The 16,031-nt window shown below is 41.0% G+C and overlaps 1 protein-coding gene across 1 annotated transcript; it reads right to left on the minus strand.

The window, feature by feature from the left end:
* Positions 1-4,049: 4,049 nt before the first annotated feature.
* RPF2 (ribosome production factor 2 homolog) lies at positions 4,050-14,982 on the minus strand. The gene is made up of 10 exons (XM_014879294.2): positions 14,896-14,982; positions 13,615-13,747; positions 13,119-13,156; positions 12,481-12,520; positions 10,592-10,673; positions 10,424-10,500; positions 10,007-10,106; positions 5,870-5,972; positions 4,762-4,906; positions 4,050-4,442 (listed from the first exon to the last, which is right to left on the minus strand). Exons 1-10 carry the CDS (start codon positions 14,916-14,918, stop codon positions 4,263-4,265), a joined length of 921 nt encoding a protein of 306 aa, XP_014734780.1. The 5' UTR covers positions 14,919-14,982; the 3' UTR covers positions 4,050-4,262.
* Positions 14,983-16,031: the final 1,049 nt, after the last annotated feature.

Below are 16,031 nucleotides of genomic sequence, written 5' to 3' on the forward strand. Positions count from 1 at the left end.
AATTTTTCACCATGTTCTGTATAGATGTGTGACAGCAAAGCTGCTCTGCCTGTAGAGTGTTACTCATATTGCTAAGTTGGAACATTCATCTATTTAGAAAGGCAATCCTACAGAGACTTCATATTCAGAAGTCTCATGTCTCTTTTCCTTGTACGTTTTTAGGAAACCTGACTTCTGATGCAACTGACCTATTTCTCAGCTATGTTTTTGGATTGCATCTGGGATGTGTCAGTACTGCTAGAGGCACTTTAGTGAAGTTCAAAGGGAGGAGATAAATTGCACTGCGGGACAGGGCAGAACTCCCTGGACCATGTGTAATACACATGTTACCATGTTTTATGTATGGCTATGTTATATATATTATGCACGGCTAACATTTTCCACTTTCTTCTCTTTAATAATGAAAATGTCTCTAACAGACTTCTGCTCTAGTCTCCTTACCCCATTCCCCTGCTCCCTCATATTTGATAGCAGAATAAGCCTTTTTTCCCCTGGCTGAAGGATGCAGCAGTCAGTGTGATACCCGATGTGTCTGCCATGTCCTCTTTTCATGCTCTTTTCTAACCCTCCCCAGCTGCAACCAAGCCAGTGGTGGAGGGAAACCCCCACAATCAAACCCAGAAAGCTCTTACTGAAAACAAATAAGGTTGCTAAGGAACTGTAAAGATAAGCTCAAACCTACCAAATCCAGGAAGAAGAAGAGAGTTCATATGCTCTTTTCAAACACATACCACTCATTGCTCTCATTACTCTCAGTGCTCAGTCTGTCACATTATACTAGCATAGAGCTAAGGCTGTGATTATGTGCACCCAGGACAGATATCCAAAAATGTGGGAATCACAAGCAGGTTTCAGCATTCAGTATCTACCTCTCTTCCCACTTTTTATAATTCCACCACACCTAAAAAGAGCCAAGAAGACTTAAACTGCAGGTAGGCTGTATATTATATGTGTATCATCAGTTATCTATGATGACAGAAGCCTGGTCAACAGTAGCAGTAAAGCCACCAGCAGAACAGCTGGGCAACATCAGCAGAGACCAAGGGTCTACAGAAGGCACAAACTGTACCCTCCTTACCCTTGCCATCCTGCTAGCTAGACTAAAGAGAGTGTGAGATTGACTACCTATTTGCAACTTCACCTCTGTTTTCCTGCACAGGCACAGCCTCAGAAGCCACGCTTTGCCCACAGGTATTTTCTTCAAACCAAAGTTATTACTAGGCTCAACCCATAAATAAAGCTAACTCCTGTGTGTTGGGAGGTGGGTAGATGAAAGCCAGAGGAAAGAGATGAACATGGCAGTTATGCCTTGCCTATGCCAGGCAACCCCTGGGGCCATGTTTATGTTTCAGAGCCTGATGAACTCTGGAAGCAAGGAGCAATTGAGGTAGGGCAAGCCCCTTTCATCAGCTGTCCTTTGAGTACTGCACGTTCTGTTCCTCATGCACACAGCTACAGACAAATTTCCCTACGCTTTGAAATAAGAGCATTCCACTAGAAAGGTTATATTTAGCCCTCCTATCACCATTCACCTTGATCAGATACTTGCAATGCAGCATTGCCTACAAAGCAGATGTGTGGTTGTAGCTGCTGTACCCCTGAAATCCCACCAGGCACCAGCCTTGTGGCTTTATCAGTGCTTCACAGCAAGGCTGAAACTTCTCCGGAGGGCACAAGGTGGTCTCATTTGTTAACTCAGCTTCATCCTATCTCATCATACAGAGATCAGAGCAGTTCATTTCTGCTGTGAAAAACAAGAGAGCATTTCCACCTCACACTCAAGAATTTGCACCAAAATGGCACTATTTTGAGTACTACTACAAAGTATTTTAATCCTTGCTAACAACATAACCTGAAAGTGATTGGCATGAAAAAGCATAACCTAAATACCCTTACACTATATCCAGAAGAATTTCTCCTTGCCTCACTTATCTACATTTTGTCCACCCTGTAGCTGTATTTTACCAGTACAAAAAGCTATATATAAAAGGTCATTCACACAAACAGCCACAGGTGATGGACTTCAGGCACTTCAAATGCCACCTGCAAAGAGCAAATAAATGCACCTGGGTTCTCCCCACTGACTGATTTCCCATGCTCAAGGACTTCTCACCTCCTGAAGCTTTAAGTAACCACACTCAGGCATTGGAAGGTGTAGTAGCCCTAACCTGCACAAAACTTCTCTTCATACAAGGAGCAAACCAGCAGCATAAAAAAAACCCCACACCAGGATGCAACAACTTCTCTCTGAGGGCTCCTACTGAACACCTGTTTCACTTCTTACATTAAGAGGAAACAGGATTTTAGATGGTCTGCATTACTGCTAAGAAGTTTTAAAACCCAAATTAGGAAAATCTAGATTAGTCTTTTAAACTATGGGCATGCCCTTATGAGTTTACAGTATTTTGTTATTACTTTTACAACTCAAACCTTGTAAAAGACAGCATTGCCTGCTATCATGATTCTTCTACAGCTTTCAGACAAAAGCGTAGTGATTTGTTCTTCAGAAAGATAAAATGGGAAATACAAATCTGAAGAATTTTTTTGAATCATCAATTTCTTAAACACATGGTTATAGACAGGAGAAAAAGCTTTGGAGAGAGCCATGCAAATACATGGATTATAAATATGTTTGTGCCCCCAAAATGAACCCAAACTTTTAGTCCTTCCTTTTTCACACTACAAATTTTATCAAACGAGCACTGCAAGAATGTCATGGATGGCATTTGCACAGCTACAGCTCAGCCCTCCCATAAGGAAAGCAAAGCCGCCCAACAGCTTCCATCCAGGATGCAGAAGACAATTGAAAATAACAAACCACCTATTTCTAATGTGACACTTCAGCTGATTAGAAAACGAGCAAGAAAAGTATTAAAAACATAAGTAGGATGAGCAAGCTTGCTGTGTTCATGATAACGTGTATACACTTCTTTAACAATGATGATTAAAGGGCAGAGAAACAGCTTCCAAAGAGAAAAGCAGAATTAAAATCGTAAGTTTTTCAATGTGTTCCAAAACAGAACATCACACCCAAGTGTCACTAAACTCTTCAACTCTCATCCCCTTTATGCAAGTCTAGCTGAGTCTGCACTAACTCATGAGCACAAACTTGAGAGGAAAGCAGAGTAAGAAGAAAAAATATCTGAAAAAATGGACCTTTTGTGATTGCTTCACATACTTCCATTCTGGACACAAAACAAGCAGCAAAGATTAAAATTCAACCTGTAAAGGTTTCATTTATACCTTAAGTAAATATCAGGTACTTTGCTACCATGGTGATGAACACAGTAAAAACACCTTAAGCACTCCCACTTCTGCCAGTGCAAAGCAAGGCCTGGTGCAATAGTCAGAAGCAAAGCCTGGCCATCACACATGTATTGAGCTCACACTTTGGAAAATGGTTTCAAGTTTGAGTGTTGCAGTTGTGCAAAATCTAAAATATGTAAACAATAAATGAGCAGAGTTGTGCATATTATGCTCATTCATTGCTCTGGTCCTGCACAGAATGTGTAAGAACTGACTGATCAAAGGCTCCCAACAAAATAGCAATAAAACTAAAGTTTCTAGGGGAAGAGAACCTCAATCCATCCCACTCTGACCAGTTTGATGCCAGCAAGAGATGCCCAAAGCCTGGAGAGGGATTGCAGGTCAACAGGAGAGCACCTGAAGGGCAGCACAGAGAAATTTAAGCCTTTGCCACCAGCAAGTTGCTTCATTGGAGACACAATTTAAATGGCTCTATGCTAAAAGCACAAAGCATGTGGGATATAAGGAAGAAATTCTTCTGTGTATGGGTGTTGAGGCACAGGAACAGGTTGCCCAGAGAAGCTGGGGATGCCCTATCCCTGGAAGTGTTCAAGGCCAGGTTGGATGGGGCCTTGAGCAGCCTGGTCTAGTAGAAGGTGTCCCTCCACGTGGCAATGGGGTTGGAACCAGATGATCTTTAAACTCCCAATCCACTCTGTGAAACTGTCCAGGAAATGAGTCACCTGTTTGACTCCCAGATATTGATAATACCCACAAACAAACACTCAGCTTTGGAAAACTAATAAAGTTACATAATACTTTTTATTTTAAATAACCAAGCTCCATGTTAAAGCACAATACCCCAATGTCCCCTTTAAAATGACAAAAGATTAAAAAGACTTTTTGTTACAAAACTAAACCTAACAGCAGCTCAATCATTTGTGTCTGACAATTTATATTACAACATATATTCTAAATTTGAAAGTACAAAGAGTTTTCAAAGCTGTCCCAGACTGTCAAGCTGACTTTGACTTTTTGGGAGTAGGTCCACCATCTTCAGCTGATTTCTCTGCTGGCCTCTTTTTCAAGCCTTTCATTTTCCGTGTCTGCAGTTTACTAAGATCTTGCTTCTGCATGTGGATTCGACCATAAGTTGTACCAAACACATCGTGGGAGATATTCTTTTTCTTCTTAGGCTTCAAGAAGAAAAGGAAGGAAGAACAGTGTTAATATTTCTGAGTACAGTCCCAATAGCTCTAGTGACAATCAAGTGCCCAAAAGCAAGGCCTCATACATTGGTTGGAGTTTAGAGACTAAGATTTGTGCTGTGTGTTCTGTGTGCTTCCAGAGGAGAGTCTGGATGCCAGCTGAGCACCACAGAAGTGCTGTGGCCCCAGGAATGTCAGTTGGCCTCGATGAAAGTAAGCTCTGGTCAAATACACAACAAATAATACTTCAGCCTTTGCTCTTCTTCACAGAGAGATCTGAAAGCAATGCCCTTTCCAAGGTACATACCTTCAGGCCTTTTGGCTGTTTCAAAGACAGCTTATAAAGGTCATCTGAGGCTAAATGTGTCCTCCTCATAACCAGATCTAATGAAGGTCCCATCTCTTCCAGTTCAATTCTGGGTATTTTACAGCCAGATTTCTTCAGAAGCACTCTAGGAGGAGAAAACCAACCAAAATCAACATTGCCCCCTGTGCTAAAGATTTATCCATCTTCCTTAAGAACAGGTTCGATCCTGCAGTTCAAAATACTATTAAATCAACTGCTACCACTAACTCTATCATTGGAAAAGGCACCCATCAATAACAATTTATAATAAATCAGTCCCATTACAATTTGAACACATCCAAAATATGACCTAGCTAATGTAATTCTTTGGGTTTTTTTTGTTTGTTTTTTTTTAATGAGACCAGTATAAAAGTATCACTTTTAAAACTCAGCTCCAATACTCTGAAAGCCTTATCATTTTCAAATTCAAAACAGCACCCTGGGCATTATTAGACATGAAAAATATTCACCATAATTTATAGCAAAATAACCTGAGCACTTATCTGAGAAAGTGTTTTGGTTCTTTGTTTTTAAGAGTGAGGCTAATTAAAATGATTTTGTATTAAGAGGAATCAAAATCACATGGAACACAAGCTATGAATGTTCACAGCCTCCTAAGGCAGGGAGTGACTGTGAGGGTGAACACCAATGCAACAAGAAAGATTTCCTTGTCCTGCCTTTTCCTGCTTTTCCCTGTGCATCTGTCTGCAGCCTATCCCCAGTTGTTCCCTGGCAAACACCTAAATGAGGAGAGTCATAGAAACCAGCCTGAGAACAGACTAAGTCCATCAAGTCTATGGCAGTACCCAAAATTCACTAAGTTAATTCACACCATCTTTCTAACTGAGCCATATGGAAGAACAATCCTCTGAGCCAGGAGGAGCTTGACAAAGAAGGAGGCAGCAGATGTAGGGCTCAAGTGTTTTCCTTCTGCTGTACAAATTACACTGGAGCACCTCTACACATTGCATATTCTAAATGCAGCTCAAGCCAGTTCAATTTCACAACTACAGATTAAAGTTGACAAGTGTACCAAAACCCAGACATAATAGATAAAACACATACTCACTTGTAGCTTCTCATGTAAATCTTCCCATCTACAGCTGTGAAATGCAGAACATATTCTAAACCAGCCAGACGAATACTGGGCACAGTGGGACCCCTGAAGAAATCTGAGAGAGTATTTAGAAGGAATAAATGACAAGTTTCTTGGCTGAAAATAAAACCAACAGATGCCTGTAACAAATTGGTGATGTGATGTGGGCCCATTTCAAAATAGTAATCTCATGAAATAGCCACTACTGAAAACTGCAGCCTGGCCAATACACAGGACAGAAATTTAACTTTGCACATGTTAGTGTGCACTGGTGAATCCAATGTATGTGGATATCCTGACAGAATACCTCCCAGAGATAATTTGGTAGCAATATATATGCTACCTATATATATACTTCCTATACATAAGTGCACGGAAAAGAGCAAATACCTTTTCAGAGCAGTAATTTAGCATTACTGAGCTAATGTGAATAATTGCATTGTCTATTCTTTTAAATATTCATCTCTTATTTGGTGTTTAGGCCAGTCAATGATCAGACAAACATAGATCCGTACAGAGAAGCCATTTCCTCAGGTATCTGTTTAAAGATATCATTCAAACCTAATACTTAAATCTTAATCATAGCCAGATTTGGAACACTAGAAAGAGGGGATCAAAACCAGTACACAGCAGATCAAAACCACACCTTTTCTACTCTTACCTACATTTTCTCCCTCTGACTTCGGGAACAAGTTTAGATATATCATTTCTTTCTTATCTCCCTCACAATAAAGCACTTCTGTCATCTAAGCAAAGCAATATTTGTCTATTAATAAGCAACACATCTATGAAAATAATGCAATACTTCAAATATTTGTCCAGTTTGCAAAGAGAATACTGAAATACAGGTTAAATACAAAATGAGCCACCTCTAGCAAGGTTCTTGTATCAGGCTATGAAAATATACTGAGCAATCAGAGAGCCTGCAATGAGCACAGCAATCTGTCCACCATATGCAGAGGGTGGAACAAGAATGTAACCTTGACCAAGGGAACAAGGTGTGCTAATAAACATGACAGGGCAATGCCGAAGCATAGGACTGCTAACAGATACAAAACACATCACTCTTTTCTGCTCTGTCCTGTTTTCAGATCCTTTGGCTACTTGTCTTTTTCTTCACTATCTTTTTGCAAGAGTATCAGCACTGGAGTGACATCCAAAACACAGTTTGGCTGGCAAATACCAGATGGAGTCAGCCCAGGAAACTTTCTTGGTCAATTAAATACTCTCTTATTTTGAGTCTAACTTGTAGTTATGGGAAAAGTTGCAAATAAAACATTTTGTTTGCTTGTGGCACTTTTTTTTCCCTTCAATTAGTTCTCTGCAAGTACACAAGCTTTCATTCACAGTGGTTTTATTGGCAACACCTCCCTTTCATATTTTCCTGTGGCATCATACATCTTTTTACCCACAGGTTGATCTCTTCCAATAAACGCAGGTGGTCAGGAATTTGTTTCCTGGCAACACTGAACAGCTGCAGAAACCTTACACTTCAGTACACCCAGAGAGTTGAAGTTTTTTTAACATACTCTTAATTTACCACTCTTGCTTTGGTTGGACTAGACTTGCTTTCTCCTTTCTTTCCTTTCCTAGTTTTCTCTTCACCTTGTCCTCAAACACATTTCCAGAAAGTCTAATTCACTCTTTCCTACAGAGAGCTTTTCAGGATCTTTCTATTTCCAGATTAAATTCCAAAATTGATTTTGGAATGTAACTCTGTATCCATTTGTATCCAAAAGCTGGTAACACTATGTGGTTTTGGTTAGCATGAATGCAGTTCAAACATTTCCCAGCCATCCCCTTTCCTGGCCAGAAAAAGCCCTCAAATCTTTTCAAACCCTCAAAAAGAGTCTGTGTGAGGAAGGCTGTTTGAAGACCAAGGTGACAGCCAGTCTAAAACTGTGGAGATCTGCAAACCAACATTTTAGAAAGTGTATAAGCAAGCCCTATAGTGGCCTGGCCATTTTATGTATAAAAAATGTGCAGTAACAGAATTAACAACAAGCAGGCAGTGTTGTCAGAGTTGAAACATCTTATAGATAAAGGTGTAAACAATTATTAGAATTTGATTAGATGCATTCCAAGACTTACATCATTTAAATGAACAACACTACCATGTTGGAGAGCAATGAAAACCAAAAGAGAAAAAGTGGGATGCCTCTGTCTTCCAGGTCTCCAAAGAAAATGCATCTGTCATTTATTTCTCCTTAACAGCTTCTTTCACTTCACTGTTTAATCAGTCTATAGCATTTGGTTACCACAAAGACAATAATTCATCCTTGCCCTTAATTTTACCAAGAATCCTCTGTAAGATGATTGCCCAAACATGCATAAGCCCTTTTGATATCACGAAAGCTTCGTTGTTCCCCAGCATCACTGGCATCACACTGCTTTGGCAACAAGAAGCTGTCAGCTATCTGATATTCCCTCTGGGATCCCAACAATATTGGTACAGCAACAAAATATTTGCAGCTGCTGTTATAAAGACAATTCTCCTATCTTTCTTAGCAAAAGTAGCAGCTTAAGGGTACCATCTTTTTCAGAAATGGAACAAATCACTTCTTCCTTATCGGTTAAGGGCAGCTTAGAAGCATGTCAGATAAATACCCAAATGATTTTAATTTGTTAGTGATACCATCAAGCCTTTATTCTCCTTAACCTTTTTCTTTGTCTACTATTTTGCATCTGGGTATTTCACAGAACTCAGCAGAACAATTAAGACCTGGAGTACTTGGCATATGTCCAAGAAGAAAGACTGAGTGTGGAATACATTTGTCTGCCAAGTCATTAATGGCTAATTAATAGAAGAGGAGAAAGGACAGGTGAACATCAAGAGAAAAGGAAGGACTACTCAGTTATTTGGCAACTATCTTACTATGCATGTCTCCCCATTTCAGCTGCTTGATCATGGGGTGCTTGAGCACATCTGGATATCCATCACTGTGCAGATGCCTGAACAAGATACACTTTGGAAAATGGACCTGCTTCCTGTGCAAATACTCATTTACAGTGACACAAATACACAGCAGCAAAACTCACTTATCCTCATATTCAGACATCTTCAAAGATGTATAAGCTCAGTTACCACCCTCTCACCCATTCCCAAGAACCAATCAGCTGTATTGAGAGGATGAAAATTTGTACCTCTCCTGCTCCCTTTCAGTCTCATTCCAGATGAAACATCTTGCTTTAAGGAATAATGTTAAGGAAAAAAAATCTCATTTTTAGGGCTTTTCTAAAGAGCAGTCATTTACCCGTTTGCCTAGAAACCTAAGAATGGAACTGAAAGAACAAGACTGTTCTTATTGGGCCAGGTTCAGTATTTTACCAGAACTTTAAAAAAAAAATAAAAAATCTACTTTTAGGAAAACTATTACAAAGAAGAATCACTCTGGCCTACTTACTAGATCTAGTTTTGCCAAGCAAGAGGCTTTTTTTAAGTGCCAAGAGACACAATATCCTATAACTGCTACAAAGCTACAATGTACTTTATCTTCCAGAGCCTCCAACTTTAAGATAGTAAAACACTTCATGCCAGTTTGTTTCCAAGCCTGCCTTAAAGTTAGGGCACAACTTACCTACAGCTAATTTACACTCTCGTAAAGTATCCTAAGCAACGGCACACTTGTTAGTATTGGCGGAATTTCCAAGAAAAAATGCTTTCATTACAAAACCAGAAGCTGAATTAGACTGATTTGACTTTTCTGTAAGCAAAAATACCCCACTTTCTGAACTTAATCCACTGATTTTAATTTAGATACTTCAAAATATTATTTGGTTAGAAAAGTGATGACCCAGTACAGTTATAAGTCCAAGACATTTTGGAAAATGACAGTTTTCCCACAATCAAAGTAATGAACTCTAGTGAACATGAAGTTTCATCTTCAGAGTATTTTAGGACATTCTTTTTTTCTCCCTTTACAAGTTGTCATGATTAGTTAACTTTAACGTTATGTGATGTGAAACCTACAAGTGCTCATTCTTGTTTTCCTTCTGAAAAGGAAACATGCTGAACATAAGCAAGGACTAATTGACAAACTAGCTTTTCCAAACAGATCATGTAACTACAGATCCATGCAATCCTACTGTCCAAATAATCAATATACTGACCAATGAAAAGGCTCTTCAATCTTCTGTATTCTTCATTCACATCAAACATGTCACCAGCAAATATCAACATAGGTTTTGTCCCTTCAGGACATTTACTGTTCTGTGGAATAAGAATTTCAAAACAACAGAAGTTCAGACAGTTAGGGAACATATCACTGATTTAACAGATGGCCAGCCATTCAACACTAAAATAAAAACTGCTGTGACCTATGATCAATAGGGACAGAATAGACAAACCAAACTAAATTTAAAAGCAGAGTATAAAATTAACATTCTGGAGTACACAAATTACCAATCCTCATACACTGCATGAAACGCTTTTTTCAAACAATTTAATTCATTTCAGGGCACAGAAAAAATTGCAACAAAAAATCCACCAGTAGGTGTCAGTGAAATACTGAATTAGCAATTCCTTACCTTGATATCTTTCAGGGATACAAATTTCTCAACGCCCAGCTCAATCATGTCTAGCACGTGGTAGTCAAACATGCGACCTGTGAGAGTAAAAAAGACAATCCAGATATTTAAATATTCACTGAAAACTACAACTATCATCCCAATAAAAACCCAAATGAGACTTATTACCTATTATCAGGTTGTTAGGTCGCTTCTTGTTATGAGAGCCAAAGAGAAACAGAGAACAATCTGATTTCTTGGAAAAAAACTCCTGAAATTGAAGAAAAGAATCAAACTTTTGAGTTGCAGTTCACTGGGTTTAAAATATTCTGCAAAGGCACATGGCACAAACACATGAGTTTAGGAGCTGCTTAATGAGAAGAGCAACTGCACTTACCAGAAGAGTTTTGAGCATGTCATGAGTGTTTGTCAGCACTTAGGCTAAAACTGACAGCTTAGGATTCAAGATTCAAATAATTTCTTTTTTTTTTATTTACCATTGCATCTTAAGATACAAGTTAGGCAATTGTTTTTGCCATTTTATCTTTACTACCCTTTCTTGTAATTCCTGATTATTTGATTTTACACAAGATACTTTCAACCATTCTCCTTGCTTGACGAGTATTGGCAGGCTGGCTGCCGTTGTAATGTCTCATTGTAGTTTCCCAACTAAGCTTTATGCAGCATATTGGCTTTGCCTGACAGCTTCTGAACAACCAGTAGATTCCCTCAACAGCAAGTCTAACAACATCTGCACTTGGCACAAGAATCCTACTACAGAGCAACTTCATGCCAATTTATTATTTAAGACTAAGATGCTACCTAAAACCAAGCTAGTGGTGACTATCACAGATCTTTTCTCCAGGAGGAATAGATTAGAGAACCTATTATGGTACAATGTCCAGAGCCAACATTACAGCAGTTCTTTCTAAAGATGTCCAGCTCCAAAGACTTTTTATACACTTCTGCCTCTCAAGGCAGCTCCTCATCTTGTGTATCAACAGTGGCTCCATGATGTACATACACACAACTTATCCAGTGCTTCCCACAAGTATATATATCTGCACTTGGAAATTGTGAAGCACAGGAGGACACTTCATCTCCCACCCCTGCAACAGCAGCAGCTCAGAGAGGACATTGCAGCTCTGCCCCTCTGGGAGGTCAGAGAGACTGGATTAATTGCATGTACAAATCACACAGCTCAGCATCGAGTTTTGCCATCAGATCCCTGAGAAATGCTGACTCTAGACAGGCCTAGAAGAGGCCAGAGGAGACTCCCCTTGAAACACGTGCTCATACAGCTCTGTTAATCACTGTGTGTTGATATCTGTACACTCTCTAATAGCTGCGTATTTTATTTAAAAAATGTAAAAAACTCAAATGCTCAGAATCTGCCCTGCATATACTGCAAAAATGCATACATTGCAAAATTGCCCTTTAAAAAATATGCTTCTAGCCAGTCAGCCAGGACTGCTGCTAAATGATTGAAAGAGGCTTGGTGAGCTTTTCCACCAGCTCTCTAAGCACCCTTGATGGATCCCATGGAGCTCCATAGATATGTGTGTCTAAGTGGTGTAGCAGGTCACCAACGATTTCTTCCTGCATTATGGAGGCTTCATTCTGCTCCCTGTCCCTGTCTTCCAGCTCAGGGTACCCAGAGAGCAAGTGGTGCTGCTATTATAGACTGCGGTAAAAAAGGCATTAAGTGCCTCAGCATTTTCCTCGTCCTTTGCCCCTGTGTTTCCCTCTGCGTCCAGTGAAGGATGGAGATTCTCTTTAGCCCTCACTGTTGGTGATGTAATTGCAAAACATTTGTATTGTCTTCTGTGGCAATAACGACATTAAGTTCTAGCTGGGCTTGGGCCCTTCTAGTTTTCTCCCTCCATACCTTCACATCATCTTTGTGGTCCTCCTGAGTGGCCTGCCTCTTCCAAAAGTGATATATTCTATTTTTACCCCCTAGTTCCAGCCAAAGCTCTGTACAGACAGACTATTCTTCTTTCCTGATGGTTCATCTTCTGGCACACTAGGATAGCCTACTCAAAATTGCTGTAAGAGAAAACATTGTTTATACTTACCAATGATGTTTGGTCCTCAAAAGGCCTAGTGATATTTTTCCTATCATAGAGGAGGAGAAAAAAACAAGTTAAAGGAAAAAGAAAAAAAACAGGCCCAGATAACCACTTCCTATTAATTCTCTGATAATAAAAAGTTTCGCATTCTACCAGAAACTCCAGCTCAGTTTGAGTTCAAATAACAAGTCATATTATTATTGCCAGGAATACCTTTGTGCCATCATTGCCATTCTAAGTACTTTCCTCCCCATTTCTTGTCTCCTGGGGCCTGATCTGCAGAACACCATCACCACCTACTACCACCAGTGACACTATGAATAACTGCCTTTGCCTGTTCATTCATTAAATTTAGCTATTGCAGTTGTTTCTGCACTACATTCATCCAGCTGCTGGGTTCCCATTTCAAACAAGACTTGGAGCTGAATCCTGCTCCATACCAGCTGCCACAGAACAGGGCTCAGCACCAATGCTGACCACACGTAGCTTGTTTCCAGTCTATTGAAAATTATGATCAGTCATCCTCTGCACCCTGGTCATTGCTCAAGCTCCCACGCTCGCCTGCATCTCTATTCATGCCCTGAAACTACCAAAAGCTGTCTGTCTGCCAGGAGACTCAAAGATGTCAAAGTGAGATCACTTACCTTTTATACAGTACAGCAAAAGGCTTCTTCACAGCATACTGCAAAACACAAAGTTTAACACAAAGTTTAAAGTTTTAGGAAAAACTATAATATTTTGAGCTATGGAGTTAGGAGACAAGATTGGTAACTTAGTTTTAGGAAAGGCTGAAAGCTCCCTATCAATACACACAATCTTACAGATTTCTGGGTTATGACTGAGCTGTGTGATGCAGTCCCAGTTCTGTACCTAATCCTCTTGTTTTCAAACAGACTTGGCAATACTTCACCTTATATACTAGACAACTGTGAGAAAATAAGAGAGCAAGCTCAAAACTTCTGGCAAAGAAGAAACTGGAAGAAAACTATCTCCATTAAGAAGCAGGTAATGACACCTTTGGAGTACTGGTTATTCCAAGATTTGGGGTACAAGGAGAGTATGAAAATATGGATGGTGCAGCAGAGATGGTAAATTGTAAGAAAGAGAGAGGAAGGTTGCATGCCATGTCCAACAACTTACAATGTCTTTAAGCACTTCGGTCACTGTTAAATTTGCATTTCCTCCTTTTATGAGCATAGCATTTTTTGTATTTTCATTTAGCTTGGGTTCTTTCTTCTCAAGAAATCTTTTTGCTCTCTTAGTTTTAGGCTTTCTGTAACAATAAATTAAAAGTTAAAAGCTTAATATATGTAACAAGACTTGACACTACAGAAAACAGTGAAGCCAAACAAGAATTAGAGCAAATTGTGTTCAAGTAACTTGTTTCAATGACTCAAACTAATCCCAACCTGCAGAATTACAATCAGTGCCAAAAGCCCTGTCTCAGGTGAATGTGTTTTTATTGCCAGTCCTCTTCCTCTCTGTCTTCCCAAATTAGCAAGGGTGATTTTGCAGTCTCGTGCTTTTCAGTTTCTGCTAATTTAGAGCTCAAGCTATACTAGAATTCCCAGCCTACTGCTAGGCTGAAGGATTCTCCTCACACCAGCTCCCTCAACAAGCCAGAAAGTTGCTTATGAGAAGAAAACAAAGTTCCTCAAAGACCACCAACGGCCCCCAAAATAAAAGCACAGGTACAGCACATCTATCTATCGTCAGGAACCAGAGAGCAGCACTGGGCACTACCCAAGTGAAATATCACAGCCTTCACAGGGGCACAAACCTTATACATGTCAGTAGTTACATGGCTTAAGAATTACAGTTCTCCAACAGATTATCTTCTCAGTGAAGCATTAATTTTATGTTCTTCTTTAAAACAAACAATGCCCCTTCCACCCCCCAGAGGTATCATAGCATCGTCAGGGATGGAACGGATCTCTGGAGATCATTGAGTCCAACCCCTCTGCCAAGGCAGGGTCACCTGGAGCAGGTGACACAGGAATGTGTCCAGGTGGGTTTGGACCGTCTCCAGAGAGAGACACTCCAGGATCTCTCTGGGCACCCTGTTCCCGTGCCCCGTCACCCTTCATGTAAAGAAGTTCCTCCTCACGTTGGGCTGAGACTTGTGTTTTAGTTTATGGCAACTGCTCCCCATACTGTCACTGGGCATCGCTGAAACTTCAGAAATGAAAATAATTCTCTCAGCTGTACGGAAACACACAAATTCAACACCAGCTGGTCACCGCGGTTATTTTAAGCTACCAACTGAGTAAGGGCTGTTCGGCCACCATTAAATGTACGGCAGCACTCTGTTTCCTCTTTCCCGCATGTGTTCCATAAGGCTCTTGTCTCTGCTGGCTCCCCCACTGCGAGCCGCCCCGGGCTCACGTTTCCCAGCGCGGGGTCCCCCCCCGGCACACTCACACGACCCGGTCCAGCGCATCCATCGCTGCCCTCACGTGCGGGAGGATGTGCGGGAGCCGCCGTCTCGCGTCACATCCGCCGGGACAGCGGAGCGGCGCGCGGCGCATGCGCGGGGCGCGGGCGCTCAGGCGGGCCCGCCCCGTGGTCCCGCGCGGCCGAGGGTCCGGAGGGGAATCCGCGCGGGGAGCGGCTGAGCGCTCCCAGGCTGCTGAGCCTGGAGCAGAGGAGACGCAGGAGAAACCTCACTGCAGTCTGCGACTTCCTCCTGAGGGGAGCAGGAGGGGCAGACACTGATCTCTGTGGTGACCAGTGCCAGGGGACCCGAGCGAATGGCCTGAAGTTCTGTCTAGGGAGGGTTAGGTTCGATATCAGGAAAAAGGTCTTCACCCAGAGACTGTATGGTTGCAAAAGTTAGGGTTAATAATAATAGAAACAAAAGCTCGACCATTAGAAATAACATTTAAAATATTTTAAAAACCCAACATTATTATGAATGTACTCATCGTACATATATCATTCGTATGATATACATAAGATGTTTTCAAAAAATAATACTGATTACCAGATGAACTAGAACAAAGAAACAGCTTCAGTGTAGCACCGAGAAACCAATGCTGCTGAAATCATCCTTGTACATAGGGAAAATACCTCACATACATAGTGCCAGACTAAGTAACCAGTTAACAAAACGAGAGAGTTGCTATGTTTGCATTCTAGAAGAGAACAAACTCTTGAAACACCTCTCTATTCTCGGTGCCTGAAGCAGCCAAAGCAAGAGCCCTCTCTGCAGGACGCTCAGCTGCCTCCAAGTGCACCGCAAACCCTCCCTCCGGCACTCAAGAGCCTGCGTATTCCCAGGATCGTTATTCCAGTTATAATTGTCCTTTATCTATCAGCACCACGCAAATCCAGTGTGAATGATGATGTTTTTAATCTTCCATGGTTGCAGTTAAATCCAGAGGGATGGCTGTGCGGTCTCCTTGAAACCTCAAATGCAACACTACCAAGTGAAAGATCCACACCCAGGCTGGAGGCACACAGGACGTGTTCCCTCTTCTTCCTCTCCCTGCCTCCCTTTCCCCTAGGATTCAAGATTGCTTCTACACAGAAGAAAAAAGAGAATAATGGGATTGATG

Source organism: Sturnus vulgaris, chromosome 3, assembly GCF_052056855.1.
Source record: "Sturnus vulgaris isolate bStuVul1 chromosome 3, bStuVul1.hap1, whole genome shotgun sequence".
Lineage (NCBI taxonomy): Eukaryota > Metazoa > Chordata > Aves > Passeriformes > Sturnidae > Sturnus > Sturnus vulgaris.

What these genes read in the sequence shown, in the direction of transcription:
- RPF2 (XM_014879294.2), bottom strand. Translation starts at nt 14,918, where the DNA reads ATGGATGCGCTGGACCGGGTCGT. An exon ending in TTGAGGACCAAACATCATTG is followed by an intron (nt 10,674 to 12,480) that starts GTAAGTATAAAC and finishes CTTCAATTTCAG; the next exon opens with GAGTTTTTTTCCAAGAAATC. An exon ending in ATTGAAGAGCCTTTTCATTG is followed by an intron (nt 5,973 to 10,006) that starts GTCAGTATATTG and finishes ATACTCTCTCAG; the next exon opens with ATTTCTTCAGGGGTCCCACT.